The sequence below is a fragment of the Sinocyclocheilus anshuiensis genome, unplaced genomic scaffold, assembly GCF_001515605.1.
Source record: "Sinocyclocheilus anshuiensis isolate Anshui unplaced genomic scaffold, SAMN03320099.WGS_v1.1 scaffold208, whole genome shotgun sequence".
NCBI classification, from domain to species: domain Eukaryota; kingdom Metazoa; phylum Chordata; class Actinopteri; order Cypriniformes; family Cyprinidae; genus Sinocyclocheilus; species Sinocyclocheilus anshuiensis.
In genome coordinates, this window is record NW_015557186.1 from 162,807 (window position 1) to 178,702 (window position 15,896).

Sequence of the window (15,896 nt, forward strand, 5' to 3'; positions counted from 1 at the left end):
TTAACAGAGATTCACATAGAAAACAGTTATTTTAAATTATAATAATATATCACTATTGTTACTGTATTTTTGATAAAATAAGAGCAGCCCTAGTGAGCAGAAGAGACTTCTTTCAGAGTCTGAGGCTGTGAACACACACCTGAGCTTTCTTCTGATGGACGGCGCTGGCTAAAGACGGAGCGTCCACTCCGATCACCTCGGACATGTCTCCCAGCCCCGGCTCCATGCCATGCTTGCCTCCTTCCCTCCTGGGCTGCATGTACATCAGCTCCGTCATCAGGTCCATCTCCGCCTGATCTCCCGCCGCCATGCGCCCGAGCTCCGCCACCGACGACACGTCGCAGTACTCCAGCTTCTCCAGCTCCAGAACGTCTCCGTGGATCCCGAACTGTGTGGGATCCGGCATGTTCCCCAGAATGTCCGTCACCTTCATGTTCTTGGCTCCTTCCACGAGACCGCCGCCGAACAGCGTGGACCATAGGATGTGGAAGAAGCCCCAGACGAGGCCGTAGAGGAAGCGGAACATGCCAGTGAAGATCATCCAAAAGAAGAAGAAGAATCCTCGGATCATCTCCCGGACGCTCATCTTCCTCAGCTTGCGGTACTGTCTCCTCATGCTCCTGAAGGTCAGCAGCTGCCGCAGGTTGGAGAGACTCTTCCTCATGGAGACGCAGGCCAGAGCGAACGCTGAGGAAGACTCCTGTGCGCTATCTTCATCGTCCTCGTCTAGATCCACGCTCCGAGTATCATCTTCATCATCATCCTCCTCTTGTCTCTCAGCAGCATCCGGCTCGGAGATCAGAGATGCCAGCTGCATCTCGAAGATGGTGTCCTCGCAGAAGTTCACGAACAGCTCCATCTTCTCGGATTCTCCACCCTTGTTGACGACATCGAAGATAAACTGCCGCTTGGACTCTTTGACCTTCGGATTAAATGACAATATTCTGTAATATTATTCATTTAATGCATTGACACTAACAGATGAGAATAGAACTTCAACTAAATTGATCTGAATAATGACTCTATTGTAGAGCTGGTTTACAGCTGAAATTGAACTTTTATAATTGATGAATTTTGCAACATTGACAGTTATTGAACTGAACTGAATCAACAATGAACTGAATTGAACTCATTTAATAACTGATGAATTATGCAACACTGACAATGTTATTGAACAGAATTGAATGAACACTGAACTCAATTGATCTGAATAATGAAACTATTGTCTCCTGTAGAATTGTTTTATATTTTTCATAATTAAAGAATTTTGCAACATTGACAGTTATTGAACTGAATCAACACTGAACTTGTTTCATAATTAATTACTTTTGCAACATTGAAAGTTATTTAAGTGAATGGAATCAACATTGAACTGAATCAACAATGAACTGTATTGAACTTCATAATTGATGACTTTTGCAACATTGACACTGTTATCGAACAGAATTGAATCAACATTGAACTGAACTGAATCATTTGATCAATCTGCATTGATCTGAATAATGACTATTGTCTTTTGTAGAGTTGCTTTATAGCTGAATTGAACTTGTTTCATAATTGATGATTTTTTTCAACATTGACAGTTATTTAAGTGAACGGAATCAACATTGAACTGAATCAACAATGAACTGAATTTAACTTCATAATTGATGACTTTTGCAACATTGACACTGTTATCGAACAGAATTGAATCAACATTGAACTGAACTGAATCATTTGATCAATCTACGTTATTGGGGTGAAATGAATAAACATTGAACTGAACTTCTCAACTGATGAATTTTACAACATTGACATGGTTATTGAATGGAACAGAATTTGTTCCATAATTGATGAATTTTGCAACACTGACAGCTATTGAAGTGAACTGAATCAACACTGGACTGAATTGATCTGAATAATTACACTATTGTCTTCTGTAGAGCTATGAAATGAAATTGAATTCATTTCACAATTGATTAATTTCGCGACACTGATACTGTAACTAAACGGAATTGAACCATCTTAAACTGAAACAACATGGAATTTAATTGATCCGAATAATGACACTATTGTCTTCTGTAAAGTTTTTTAAAGCTAAATTGAATTCATCGTTTCGTAATTGATTAATTTTATAGCACTGACACTGTTACTAAACTGAATTGAATCAATTAACTGAACTAAATCAATATCGAACTGAACTTGTTTCATAATGGATTAATTTTGCAACATTTACATTTATTGAACCGAATTGAATGTTTCATAATTGATTAATTTTGCAACATTTACATTTATTGAACCGAATTGAATGTTTCATAATTGATTAATTTTGCAACATTTACATTTATTGAACCGAATTGAATGTTTCATAATTGACGATTTTTGCAGCTTTGACAGTTACTAAACTGAATTGAATCAACAATGAACTGAATTAAATAAATGTAGAACTGAATGTTTCATAACTGATTAATTTAGCAACATTGACACTGTTGAACATAACTGAATCAACATTGAACCAAATTGATCTGAATAATGATACTGTCTTGTTTAAAGTCGTTTTATAGCTGAATTGAATTTATCATTTCATAATTGATGAATTTTACAAAATTAACAGTTATTGAACAAAAGTATTTGTTTCATAATTTTGCAACTGAGTTACTAAAAACTGAATTGAATCAAAGCCGAACTGAATTTGTTTCATAATCTTGCGACATTGAGTTTTTGAAGTGAACTGAATCAACATTGAACTGAACTGAATCAATGATGAACTAAATTAATCTGAATATTGACACTATCGTCTTCTGTAGAGCTGTTTCACAGCTGAATTTAATTGTTTCAACTGATGAATTTTACAATTGACAGTTATTAAACAAAATTGAATCAACAGAACTAAATTGAACTTGTATCATAATTAATTAATCCATCGAATCAACAGAATTGAATCAACGCTGAACTGAATTGATCTGAATGACTACTGTCTTCTGTAGAGCTGCATTACAGCTGAAATTAAACGTTTCAAAATTTTACAACATCAACACTATTATTGAAATGAATTGAATTTGTTTCATAATTGATTAATTTTGTGACTGACACTTATTGAACTGAATTGAACGTGTTTCATAATTGATGAATTTTGTGACTTTGACACTGTTATTGAACTGAATTGACATTAACATTGTTTTTATGAACACTTTTGCCTGTTTATCACTGTGAAGCTGCTTTGAATCAATCTGCATTGTAGAAATAAATGCGACTGGTCTTGACCTGCGGTTTCTCCCACTGCGTTCGGCTGGACTCGCTGATCTCGAAGTAAACCCTCTCAATTCTCTTGCCGCCGCCCATGATCTCGATGCGGCCCAGGTAGGGCTCGAAGTAGTTCACAACGCTCTCAGCCAGGTTCAGGAAGGTGGACAGTCGGGAATCGTGAGGCATGTGCTCCGACAGATTGGTGAGCAGAACCGCCACATTGAAGCCGATGTCCTTGGCGGGTTCGTGGAAGCGCTTGACGAACTCTTCGTAGTTGAACATGTCATTCTCGTCGGCCTCGGCGCAGGACAGCAGGAACTCGATCTCGGACTGAGAGTACTGCTTCTGGTTCTCCATGGACTTCTGGAACTCCTTCTTGGAGATCACGCCTTTACGGTCGGGGTCGTGCTCCTTGAAGTTCTCTGAGGTCGTCAGATCTTTCAGCTTGAGGAACATGTCGAAGAATTTGAGAATCATCTCCACGTTGCTGGAGGACTCCACCAGAGTGTCCACCATCTGCTTGCCGATGGTCCCGTTCACCACGTTTCCTGAAGGAGAAAACTGGAGTTTTATCCAGGATTCATTGTAATTTATGTGTGTCGTTGTGTAACGACCGTTCACCCAGAAATGCAGATTCTGTCATCATTTACTCTGCCTCAAATTGTTCCAAACCTGAATTCATTTCTTCTGTTGAGAACAAAAGATATTTTGAAGAATGTTGGTTATCAAATGGTTGTTGGTCCCCATTGACTTCTATAGTATGGAAAAAAATACTATGGAAGTCAATGGCTATCGTCAACTGTTTGGTTACCAACATTCTTCAAAATATCTTCTTTAGTGTTCAACACAAGAAAGAAACTCATACAGGTTTGAAACAATTTGAGGAAAAGTAAATGATGACAGAATTTGCATTTCTGGGTGAACTATTTCTTTAATTTCATTAACGGAAACTATGGAGAAAAATATTTGTTGAAGACCTTTTGACAAAGATTATATGAATTGTCACTTATGCACCTCTGTGCCACAATACAAATATGTTGTTTTAATAGAAAATCATGAATGTAATTTGGAATTAATTTTAGGAGTCACTGTTTTGGATTCTGAGTTTATATTTCTGATAACCTAATAAATCAGGAAAGTAGGTGAGGTCAAATAAAGCATGTGTGTGAGTCGACAATCTCTTGATTTGTGCTTATTGGTGAAAGTACAATAATTTACAAAAAATTGTAATTTGAAATAAAATAAACACTAATTGAAAAATTCAATTAAAACATAAAAAAATGTATTTCAGCAAGTTGCCAAGGCAATGTTTCTCATTTTCATTTAGTTAAACTAAAATAACTAAAACTTAAATAGAATTAATAAAAACTATAGACATTTAAAAAAATAAAAAAATAAATAATAAAAATGACATAAAAAAATCATGATTGAATCAACCTTGAATCGAATTGATCTGAATAATGACACTACTGTCTTCTGTAGAGCTGCTTTACAGCTGAAACGGAGTTTGTTGCCAGATGATAACAATCATAAGCAATCGCAATTATAATTTTAGGCAAAATATGTGTGATTATCAGTTTAACTGTTATACAGCATGACTAAAATGTGCCTAAGTTTTAATTGACTAAAACTAGACTAAAATTCCCAGACTTTTAGTCAGCTAAAACTTGACAGGTTGACTAAATACTAAATTATAAATACTAAATAATAAAGACTAAATGAAAAAACAGCTGACAAAATGAATGTTTGTGCAGCAGAACCTTCCAGCAGTGACAGCATCATGACTATCATGTCCTTCTGCAGATCCATCAGCTCCTTCAGCAGCTCGATCTGACTGGAGTCCTGTGAGGAATCAAGAGAGATATTCATTAGCGTGATGAAGGGGAGTGATGGCGCATCAGAGAGTCGCTGTGATGGTCTGGATGCTTTCATTTACTAAATCATCTTTAATCTGCTGATGCACCATCAAACAACACCAGCTCAAGGTCTCAATCTCATCTCAGCATCAGTGATGGGACTCCAGAAGCAGCAGCTGAGACATCTAGTGTTCACGGACGCTACTGCAGATACAGCTCAGGCCTTTGACAGCACTCACAGCAGTACTACAGATCGACACAGACAGAAGCAAGAAACTCAGGATACACAGACAGCGACTGAATAATGCACCTGTGACAGCTTCATCTGCATGTTGGCGAAGACGTGCAGAAATCCGACGACGGCGTCCCAAAGTCTGCTGTGAGCCAAACTCTGCTGGTTCCCGATACACGGACCCTGAATGAGACACACGCAATGAAGAGAGGACTTCCTATGACTGTTCTCAGATTAATAAAATGAAATTATAAACATACTAAATATATATAAAATAAAACATAAAAAAATTCTAAATAAACATAATTAAATAAATACATAAATAAAATTAAAATAAAATTGTAAACATAAAATATTTGACAGAAAAAAATAAATCACACAGTCAAATAAAAGTTAACCTAAAAATGTTTTCAATATTGTGTTTTAAAATAAGAAACCACAAGAAATCTTTCATGTAGACAAAATGAACATCTCCACATTACCTGTATGTACTCAGTGAGCGAGTTGAAGATCTGTTTGGCTACAGCGAGAGCTTTGGAGAAATTCCGCTGGCCCGCCTCGTCCATCACGTCTTTACCAGAGTAATACCAGTAAAAGTCACTGATTGACTCCTGCAAAACTCAGGACAACATTAATGTTTATCCAGAGTACAAGATTAATAATACAGAACAACATTAACATGCTATGCTGTTATGGTGTTTTCAGTAGTTACTAGGGCGTTGTTATGCGATTATGTTGTTTCAAGTGGTTACAGTGTTTTGAGTGGTTACTAGGGTGTTGGTATGTGGTTACCGAGTTTTGAGTGGTTACTAGGGTGCTGCTATGTTATTTTGAGTGGTTACTAGGGCGTAGCTATGTGGTTACGATCTTTTGAGTGGTTACTAGAGCGTTGCTATGCAGTTATGGTGTTTTCAGTAGTTATACCCAGAGTACAAGATTAATAATACAGAACAACATTAACATGCTATGCTGTTATGGTGTTTTCAGTAGTTACTAGGGCGTTGTTATGCGATTATGTTGTTTCAAGTGGTTACAGTGTTTTGAGTGGTTACTAGGGTGTTGGTATGTGGTTACCGAGTTTTGAGTGGTTACTAGGGTGCTGCTATGTTATTTTGAGTGGTTACTAGGGCGTTGCTATGTGGTTACGATCTTTTGAGTGGTTACTAGGGCGTTGCTATGCAGTTATAGTGTTTTCAGTAGTTACTAGGGCGTTGTTATGCGGTTATGTTGTTTCAAGTGGTTGCAGTGTTTTGAGTGGTTACTAGGGTGTTGGTATGTGGTTATGATGTTTTGAGTGGTTACTCGGGCGTTGCTTTGCAGTTATGGTGTTTCTAGTGGTTATTAGGGCGTTGCTATGTGGTTACGGTGTTTTGAGTGGTTATTAGGGCGTTGCTATGTAGTTACGGAGTTTTGAGTGGTTACTAGGGCATTGCTATGTAGTTACGGAGTTTGGAGTGGTTACTAGGGCATTGCAATGTGGTTATGGTGTTTGGAGTGGTTACTAGGGCATTGCTATGTGGTTACGGAGTTTTGAGTGGTTACTAGGGCATTGCAATGTGGTCATGGTGTTTGGAGTGGTTACTAGGGTGTTGCTATGTGGTTATGATGCTTTGAGGGGTTACTTGGGCGATGCAATGTGGTTATGGTGTTTTGAGTGGTTACTAAGGCGTTGCTATGTGGTTACGGTGTTTTGAGTGGTTACTAGGGTGTTGCTATGTAGTTACAGAGTTTTGAGAGGTTACTAGGGTGTTGCTATGTAGTTACGGAGTTTTGAGTGGTTACTAGGGCGTTGCTATGTGGTTACGGTGTTTTGAGTGGTTACTAGGGTGTTGCTATGTGGTTATGGTGCTTTGAGGGGTTACTTGGGCGATGCAATGTGGTTATGGTGTTTTGAGTGGTTACTAAGGCGTTGCTATGTGGTTACAGTGTTTTGAGTGGTTACTAGGGTGTTGCTATGTAGTTACAGAGTTTTGAGTGGTTACTAGGGTGTTGCTATGTAGTTACAGAGTTTTGAGTGGTTACTAGGGTGTTGCTATGTAGTTACAGAGTTTTGAGTGGTTACTAGGGTGTTGCTATGTGGTTATGGTGCTTTGAGGGGTTACTTGGGCGATGCAATGTAGTTACGGAGTTTTGAGTGGTTACTAAGGCGTTGCTATGTGGTTACGGTGTTTTGAGTGGTTACTAGGGTGTTGCTATGTAGTTACGGAGTTTTGAGTGGTTACTAGGGTTTGCTATGTAGTTATGGAGTTTTGAGTGGTTACTAGGGCGTTGCTATGTGGTTACAGTGTTTTGAGTGGTTACTAGGGTGTTGCTATGTAGTTACGGAGTTTTGAGTGGGTACTAGGGCGTTGCTATGTGGTTACGGTGTTTTGAGTTGAGTTGTGTGTGTGTGACAGAGAGAGAGAGAGAGAGATACAGACAGGTGTGTGTGTGTGTGTGTACCTGCAGTCTGAGCAGATAGTCCACGGTGCTGATGATTATATTGACTGTGGTCGTGTTTCCTGTCTGCGTCCTGAGAAAGTTCTGGAAGTCTGAAACACACACGAGCGTCACTAGAGCAGAAGCTCACGCGTTTGTGTGGTTCAGATGATCCGTTATTCAGATTTCTTACCGTTATTGTGTCCCTCACACAGGAGCTGCAGGAACCTGAACAGATCTTTGGTGAACTCGTCATTCTGAAGAACTTTAGAGCCTTCAGGGAAACAGAGAAATTTCAGATTCCTTCAACAAGATCTGCTTTAACAGAGCCAGACTTCCACAGAGCTTCTGTCTACTGGCCGTTCATCAGCATTCAGTGTTAATGGGTTAATTAACTCTTCTACCGTGACATGCTCTGATCCACCTGACATCGTATTTGAGGAGGTTGTCTGATCACGTTCTCCATCAGTATTTCACTACATCACATTGAGCTCAAGCAGAAGAACACAGACTGTAAATAATGATCTGCTCAGAATACATATATCTAAATGTTCTGTCATTGGTTTCAAATAAAGTTTGTGTTGATTAAAGGGATAGTTCACCCAAAAATGAAAATGTGATGTTTATCTGCTTACCCCCAGGGCATCCAAGATGTAGGTGACTTTGTTTCTTCAGTAGAACACAAATTATGATTTTTAAGTCCAGCCGTTGCAGTCTATCAGTCGTATAATGCATGGCAATGGTAACAAAATCTATGAGAGTAAAAAAAACACGCACAGACAAATCCAAATTAAACCCTGCGGCTCGTGACGACACATTGATGTCCTAAGACACGAAACGATCGGTTTGTGCCAGAAACCGAACAGTATTTATATCATATTTTACCTCTAATACATTTTCATTTTTGGGTGAACTATCCCTTTAATTACTGGTACTCTGTCAGACTGTAAAGCATGTGTTTATGATCGGCGATTTATTACATCCATTTATGTTAAAGAACTAACCTTTTAAGCATATTAACATGTTTATGGTTCTCTGATGTCAGTTAATGGTCACATCACAAGCAAGTAGACAAATAAAACATTGGATCTTTTTTTGTATATTATTTTATTATAAAATTGTTCATTTAACAATAAAAATAAAACACCTAGTAATAATTAAATAATATATCAAATTAAAAGGAGTAATTTTAATTTGACGCTTTATTTAATTATTGCTAGGTGTTTTTTTTATTGTTTTTATTTTAAAAATATTAATTTCAATCAGATTTTTTGTTTAATTATTATTATGTGTTTTATTTGGATTGTTTACTTGAAAATTATTTATTTTTAATTTGACTTTTTATTTAATTATTATTGAGCATTTTATTTAGATTTTTTTTATTTTTAAATTACCCATTTGACATTTTTAATTAGTAGGTGTTTTATTTTGATTGCTTTTATCTTACGTTTTTTTTTTTTCATTTTAATTGGATATTTTTAATTAATTAGTAAGTGCTTTATTGCGATTTCCTTTATTTTAAAATTATTCATTTTAAATTACCATTTTTATTTAATTATCAGTAGGTGTTTTTATTTTGACTGTTTTTATTTCGAAACTATTCATTTTAATTTGACATTTTATTACTTATTAGTAAGTGTTTTATTCTGATTTCCTTTTTTAAAAATATTCATTTTAATTTGACATTTAATTAGTACGTGTTTTATTTTGATTGTTTTTATTTTGAAAATGATTCAGTTGAATCTCTTAATTATTAGTGGGTGTTTTGTTTTGATTGTTTTCATTTAAAATTACTTATTTTAATTGTACACTTTTAGGATTTATTTCATAATTAGCTTGTCATCTACTCACAAACTGCAATTTATAAGGTTCGTTTACAGTAATGTGCCTTTTTAAAACAAAATCAGCGAAACTTCCTACTAAACACTGAAGGGCTTCATTCGTTAGTCGTGTGAATTTAGCATCAATTGCACAGTAAGCACTTATTAAGGACAGGAAGACGAGCGAGAAATAGAGAGAGAGAAACGGACAGAAAGGAGGAACCAGCAGACGTCAGTGGGGTTCACTTCCTGTCACATGACACATGCACTGCACTCAGACAGACAGACAGACAGACAGGAGAATCTGAAGCGTGTATTTACCGCGCTCCCTCACGTTGACTGCCACCGATGACAAAAGATGACAAGAAGAAAGAAATCAACATAGAAAAACAGCAGACATAAGCAGAGGAGAAGAGACGGAAACTTCCAGAGATACTGACACTGAAACATCACCATCACTTCTGCCTGAATCACACGATTCGTGAACCGTCAGTCATTCAAAACAAATCAATCAAATCAACTATACAGAGACATTACTGTGTGCATATCGTATGATTCTAAAGAACAACAGATAAAGAAAGATGGTAAATAAGAGTGAAAACTGTATATACTGCACCACGAGCAATCAAACAATCAAAATCTTTAGAATAAAAGTGGCATAAAATACTATAAATAAATACAATTTCACAACTTCAAAATTTCAAAAAAAAAAGTTATTTGCTGTTTTTTTTGTGTCATTTATTTCGAAATTTAGGTAGCACTTTATTTTAAGCTGTCCTTGTTACACATGCTACATGTGCTTACTATTATAATAACAATTAATCATGCATAATTACATGCAAGTAACCCTAAGCCAAACCCTAACCTTATAATAAGCACATGTAGTTAATTAATATAACTCAGTACTTATATGTATAATTACTCACCTTAAAATAAAGTGTAACCGAAATGTATTGTTACAGTCCTTGTTACAGTGTGATTATACAATTAGGTACAGAGTAATATTATTTAACAACATGTACTTATTATAGGCTTAGGATTGGGGTTTGGTTTAGGGTTATTTGCATGTAATTACGCATAATTTACTTCTATTGCTATAAAAAGTGCATGCAACCTTCAAATATGAAGTGTTACCGAAAATTGTTTCTATATGTAATTGCATTTTATCTGATCAAAATACAGTAAAAATAGTGAAATATTATTAGAATCTAAAACAGCTGTTTTCTATGTGAATCTCTGTTAAACTGTAATGTATTTCTGTGATGCGCAGCTGTATTTTCAGCATCATTACTCCAGTCTTCAGTGTCACATGATCTTCAGAAATCATACTAATATGCTGATTTGCTGCTCGAGAAACATTTATTATTATTCTCAATGTTGAAAACATTAATATTTTTGCGGAAACCGTGATGCATTTTATTTTTCAGGATTCACAGATGAATAGAAAGTTCAAAAGAACAGCATTTATTTGAAATAGAAATCTACTGTAACATTAGAAATGTCTTTACTGTCACTTTTGATCAATTTAATGCATCCTTGATGAATAAAAGCATTATGTGCATGTTGTTTAGTGCATCAGTGATGATCACAGTGCAGTATGAGATGATGTAATGATGGTGTGATTGTAAGAGTTTCTCTCGCTCTCATCAGATCATCATATGAATGTGTGTGTGTGAGACTTACTGGAACCTTCCTCAGTCACCATACCCAAACCCTCGGCCTTATTCTGACGCTCGAACGCGTTCAGATCCAAAACACTGCACACACACAGACTTCTGTAAGTTGCTTTGGATAAAAGCATCCGCTAAATGCATATACATGAATAACACTGAATCACATTCATTGACTACATTTACATGCACATCTATATCTGAATTTGGCAATATTCAGTCACGTAAATGACACAATCTGATTGCACCATTCATTTAAATGCAGTATTCTGATTCCCCAAATTCCTTGCATGTTTTAATGGGAAATGTGTTGCATTGAAACACCTTATTCAGAAAGTCCACTGAACAGAAATATATGCACATGCTCAGACCACAAAGAATTATGGGTGCTAACAGACTAGATATTCAGTAACAGCAAGTCACACTAAATGCATTTCTGGAGTGACAACAAGACTTAATTTTAAACAGAATTATATTTAAAAAAAAATACATTAACGATTATATATGTTGTTGGGCATTTTTGAAGGTGAGAAGTGTTGGTGTCCTAATTAAATTATTAATTAGAAATGAATAGTGAAGTATTAATCAAACTAAGAACTGAGCAAAAAACATGCCAACAGCAGCATCTGAAATCTCCTTTAAATAATTTTTAAACAAAAACAATTCAAATAAAACACTAATAATTAATTAAATCATAAAAATGTACAATTAAAATATATAATTTAAACATTTCCTAATAATTCAATAAAATACAATTAAGATAAATGATTTTAAAATAAAAAAATCCAAATAAAACAATAATTCATTAAATCATACAAACGTACAATATAGAATTTTTAAATGAAAATAATAAAAAAAAAACACATAATTAAATAAAAACAATTTTTTATTAAAATAAATAATTTTAAAATAAAAACTTTAAAATTAAGAATTCCCTAATAATTAAATAAAATACAATTAAAATAAATAATTTTAAAATAAAAACAATCTAAATAAAACAATAATTCATTAAATCATACAAATGTTCAATATATAATTTTACATTAAAATAATCAAAATAAAACACTTTTAATTTTAATTAAATTAAAAACATGTTAAATCAAAATAAATAATTTAAAAATAAAAACAATCTAAATAAAACAGTTCACGTGTAGATCGGCAGACTTACGACTATGTACACAGGAATATACCCATGCATGTACACATAGTGTATAAACATCATATTCAGAATATGGCTGAAATCTGAATATAGAGTTGAAAATGTCATTTGATGTGCATGTAAACGCATTCAGTGAGTTATAAAACACTAGTGAGAGAACCAGCGATCACCTGCACGACTGCATCAGTCCTGACAGACTCTTGAAGAAACCCACATCTCGCTTCTCCTTCAGATAGTCCAGCATTTTCTGTGCCGTAGAAATGATTGTGAATCACTCATGTGATTGGGCAGTGAAACCGTACCTGGATAAACATGTTCATGATGACAAAAGTCTCCAGTGACGCACCTGCTGGACTGTGATGTTTCCGCCGTTGAGAATGGAGATGCCGAGCTTCAGCGTGAACGTGACCATCGGACCCAAACGACCTGAAACACGATCAAACACACACTCAGTGATGATGATCGCTCAGAGTCCGTGTGCATGTGTGTGTGTGTGTGTACCTTTACTAGCGCTGATCATCTGTAAGACCATCTCTGCTGCTCCTCTGTCATGGAGTCGGGCCTGTTGGTACAGAGTCTTCTGCTTCTCCATCTCTTTCTCCTGATCTCACACACACACACACACACATACACACACATACAAACGCACACACACATCAGGTTCTGAAGGTCTCCACATTTGTCTGATCTAAGTGTCATATTTAGTCTCTGCTCACCTCAAATGTTTTCTCTTTTCCTTCCTCATCCTCTTCCTCATTTTCAGCACAGCTCTACAGATGAAGAACAGCGTCATGCCAAAATTACATGCGTTTACCACACGTTAACACAAAATGTGTTCATGTAAATAATTTGTATACTATTCTATGAATATTAACTGATTTTAATGTATATTCATTATATATTATTTCATATATATTATATTGTATATTAAGTTATGTATATTAATTGATTACATTGTCTATGATCGAGTAAGCGGGACAGATTGATAATCTGATGATTTCATGACACACACACCTTTGCCATCATGTCTGCGTATGCGATGTACAGCTGATCCTCCTCTAGAGAGCTGAAACCAGATCACACTCCATATCACACATCATTACATTTATCCTGACAAAATAACTAAAGATCCTATTCTCCAGTCTGGTGTCTGTGTGTGTATGTGTGTGAATGTGAGAGAGAGAGAGTGTGTGCGACTGTATGCGAGTGTGTGCGCATGATTGTGTGTGTGTGTGTGAGTGTGAGCAAGTGTGAACGTGAGTGTGTGTGTTAGTGTATGAGCGCAAGCATGCATGAGTGCAAGTGTGAGTGTGCATAAGTGTGAGTTAGTTTCTGTGAGTGCGAGTGAGAGTGTGTGTGAGCGAGTGTTAGTGTGTGAGTGTGCATTAATGTGAGTGAGCGAGCATGTGTGAGCATGCGTGAGTGCAAGTGTGTGCATGAGTGAGTGTTAGTGTGAGTGTGCATTAGTGCATGTGTGTGTGAGGGTGAATGAGTGTTAGTGTGTGAGCGTGCATTAGTGCGAGTGTGTGTGAGTGTGAGTGAGAGTGCATTAGTGCGAGTGAGTGTGTGAGCATAAGTGAGTGTTAGTGTGTGAGAGTGCATTAGTGCGAGTGTATGTGAGCGTGAGTGAGCATGAGCGTGCATTAGTGCGAGTGAGTGTGGGAGTGCTAGTGTGTGAGCCTGCATTAGTGTAAGTGTGTGTGAGCGTAAGTGAGAGTGCATTAGTGCGAGTGAGTGTGTGAGCGTGAGGGAGTGTTAGTGTGTGAGCTTGCATTAGTGCGAGTGAGTGTGTGAGCGTGTTAGTGTGTGAGCGTGCTTTAGTGTCAGTGAGTGTGTGTGCGTGAGTGTTAGTGTGTGAGCGTGCATTAGTGTGAGTGAGTGTGTGTGCGTGAGTGTTAGTGTGTGAGCCTGCATTAGTGCAAGTGTGTGTGAGCGTAAGTGAGAGTGCATTAGTACAAGTGAGTGTGTGAGTGTGAGTGAGTGTTAGTGTGTGAGCGTGCATTAGTGTGAGTGAGTGTGTGAGCCTGCATTAGTGCAAGTGTGTGTGAGCGTAAGTGAGAGTGCATTAGTGCAAGTGTGTGTGTGTGAGGGTGCATTAGTGTTAGTGTGTGAGCGTGCATTAGTGCGAGTGAGTGTGTGAGCGTGAGTGAGTGTTAGTGTGTGAGCGTGCATTAGAGCGAGTGAGTGAGTGTGTGAGCGTGCATTAGTGCAAGTGAGTGTGTGAGCGTGCATTAGTGTGAGTGAGTGTGTGTGCGTGAATGAGTGTTTGTGTGTGAGCTTGCATTAGTGTGAGTGAGTGAGTGAGTGTGTGTGCGTGAGTGTTAGTGTGTGAGCCTGCATTAGTGCAAGTGTGTGTGAGCGTAAGTGAGAGTGCATTAGTGCAAGTGAGTGTGTGAGTGTGAGTGAGTGTTAGTGTGTGAGCGTGCATTAGAGCGAGTGAGTGAGTGTGTGAGCGTGCATTAGTGCGAGTGAGTGTGTGAGCGTGTTAGTGTGTGAGCGTGCTTTAGTGTCAGTGAGTGTGTGTGCGTGAGTGTTAGTGTGTGAACATGCATTAGTGTGAGTGTTAGTGTGTGAGCCTGCATTAGTGTAAGTGTGTGTGAGCGTAAGTGAGAGTGCATTAGTGCAAGTGAGTGTGTGAGTGTGAGTGAGTGTTAGTGTGAGCGTGCATTAGTGCGAGTGAGTGTGCGAGTGTGCATTAGTGCAAGTGAGTGTGTGAGCGTGAATTAGTGTGAGTGAGTGTGTGTGCGTGAATGAGTGTTTGTGTTTGAGTGTGCATTAGTGTGAGTGAGTGTGTGTGCGTGCGTGCGTGAGTGTTAGTGTGTGAGCCTGCATTAGTGCAACTGTGTTTGAGCGTAAGTGAGAGTGCATTAGTGCGAGTGAGTGTGTGAGCGTGAGTGAGTGTTAGTGTGTGAGCGTGCATTAGTGCGAGTGAGTGTGTGAGTGTGAGTGAATGTTTGTGTGTGAGCGTGCATTAGTGCGAGTGAGTGTGTGAGCGTGAGTGAATGTTTGTGTGTGAGCGTGCATTAGTGTGAGTGTGAGTGCATTAGTGCGAGTGTGTATTTATTTTTACTTAATATTTATTTTATAACCTGAGATACTTTTTTCAGGTCTCAGGTCAGTCTTTACTATCACTTTTTTGTAATCAATTTAACATCTGTGCTGAATATTACAGTTTTTTCTGTATTTTTGTTTAAATAAATGCAGGCTTGATGAGTATAAGCAGTATAAGCGTATAGGGGGTGTTATGGTTATGGAGGCCCTGCCTCAAAGCCCGAGGCTCTAGGCAATTGCCTGCTCTGCTTATAGGTAGCGCCAGTCCTGAGATTGTGTGTGTGCACACCTGCATTTTGTCAATGAGAGAGTGTGTGTGTGTTCACCTGCGTTCTGTCAGTGCGTTGTGACTGAAGTGCAGGATGAGTTGATGAAGAGGGTCCGGCTGAGTGTCTGTGATCTCCTCCTCCTCTTCATCAGTCTTCGGCTGCGTCTTCTTCACACACACACCCACACACACACACA

At 37.5% G+C, this 15,896-nt stretch overlaps 1 protein-coding gene across 1 annotated transcript in view; it reads right to left on the minus strand.

The window, feature by feature from the left end:
* LOC107678700 (ryanodine receptor 3) overlaps positions 1-15,896 on the minus strand; it is a 196,980-nt gene that overhangs the window by 19,146 nt on the left and 161,938 nt on the right. The window contains exons 78-92 of the mRNA XM_016474072.1: positions 15,758-15,867; positions 13,395-13,446; positions 13,097-13,150; positions 12,882-12,981; positions 12,727-12,806; positions 12,551-12,627; positions 11,235-11,308; positions 9,873-9,890; positions 7,925-8,005; positions 7,756-7,844; positions 5,796-5,924; positions 5,392-5,496; positions 4,986-5,067; positions 3,244-3,773; positions 140-922 (exon numbers count right to left, since the gene is read on the minus strand). Coding sequence (XP_016329558.1) covers positions 140-922; positions 3,244-3,773; positions 4,986-5,067; positions 5,392-5,496; positions 5,796-5,924; positions 7,756-7,844; positions 7,925-8,005; positions 9,873-9,890; positions 11,235-11,308; positions 12,551-12,627; positions 12,727-12,806; positions 12,882-12,981; positions 13,097-13,150; positions 13,395-13,446; positions 15,758-15,867 — 2,364 coding nt within the window. The remainder of the gene's footprint in view (positions 1-139; positions 923-3,243; positions 3,774-4,985; positions 5,068-5,391; positions 5,497-5,795; positions 5,925-7,755; positions 7,845-7,924; positions 8,006-9,872; positions 9,891-11,234; positions 11,309-12,550; positions 12,628-12,726; positions 12,807-12,881; positions 12,982-13,096; positions 13,151-13,394; positions 13,447-15,757; positions 15,868-15,896) is intronic.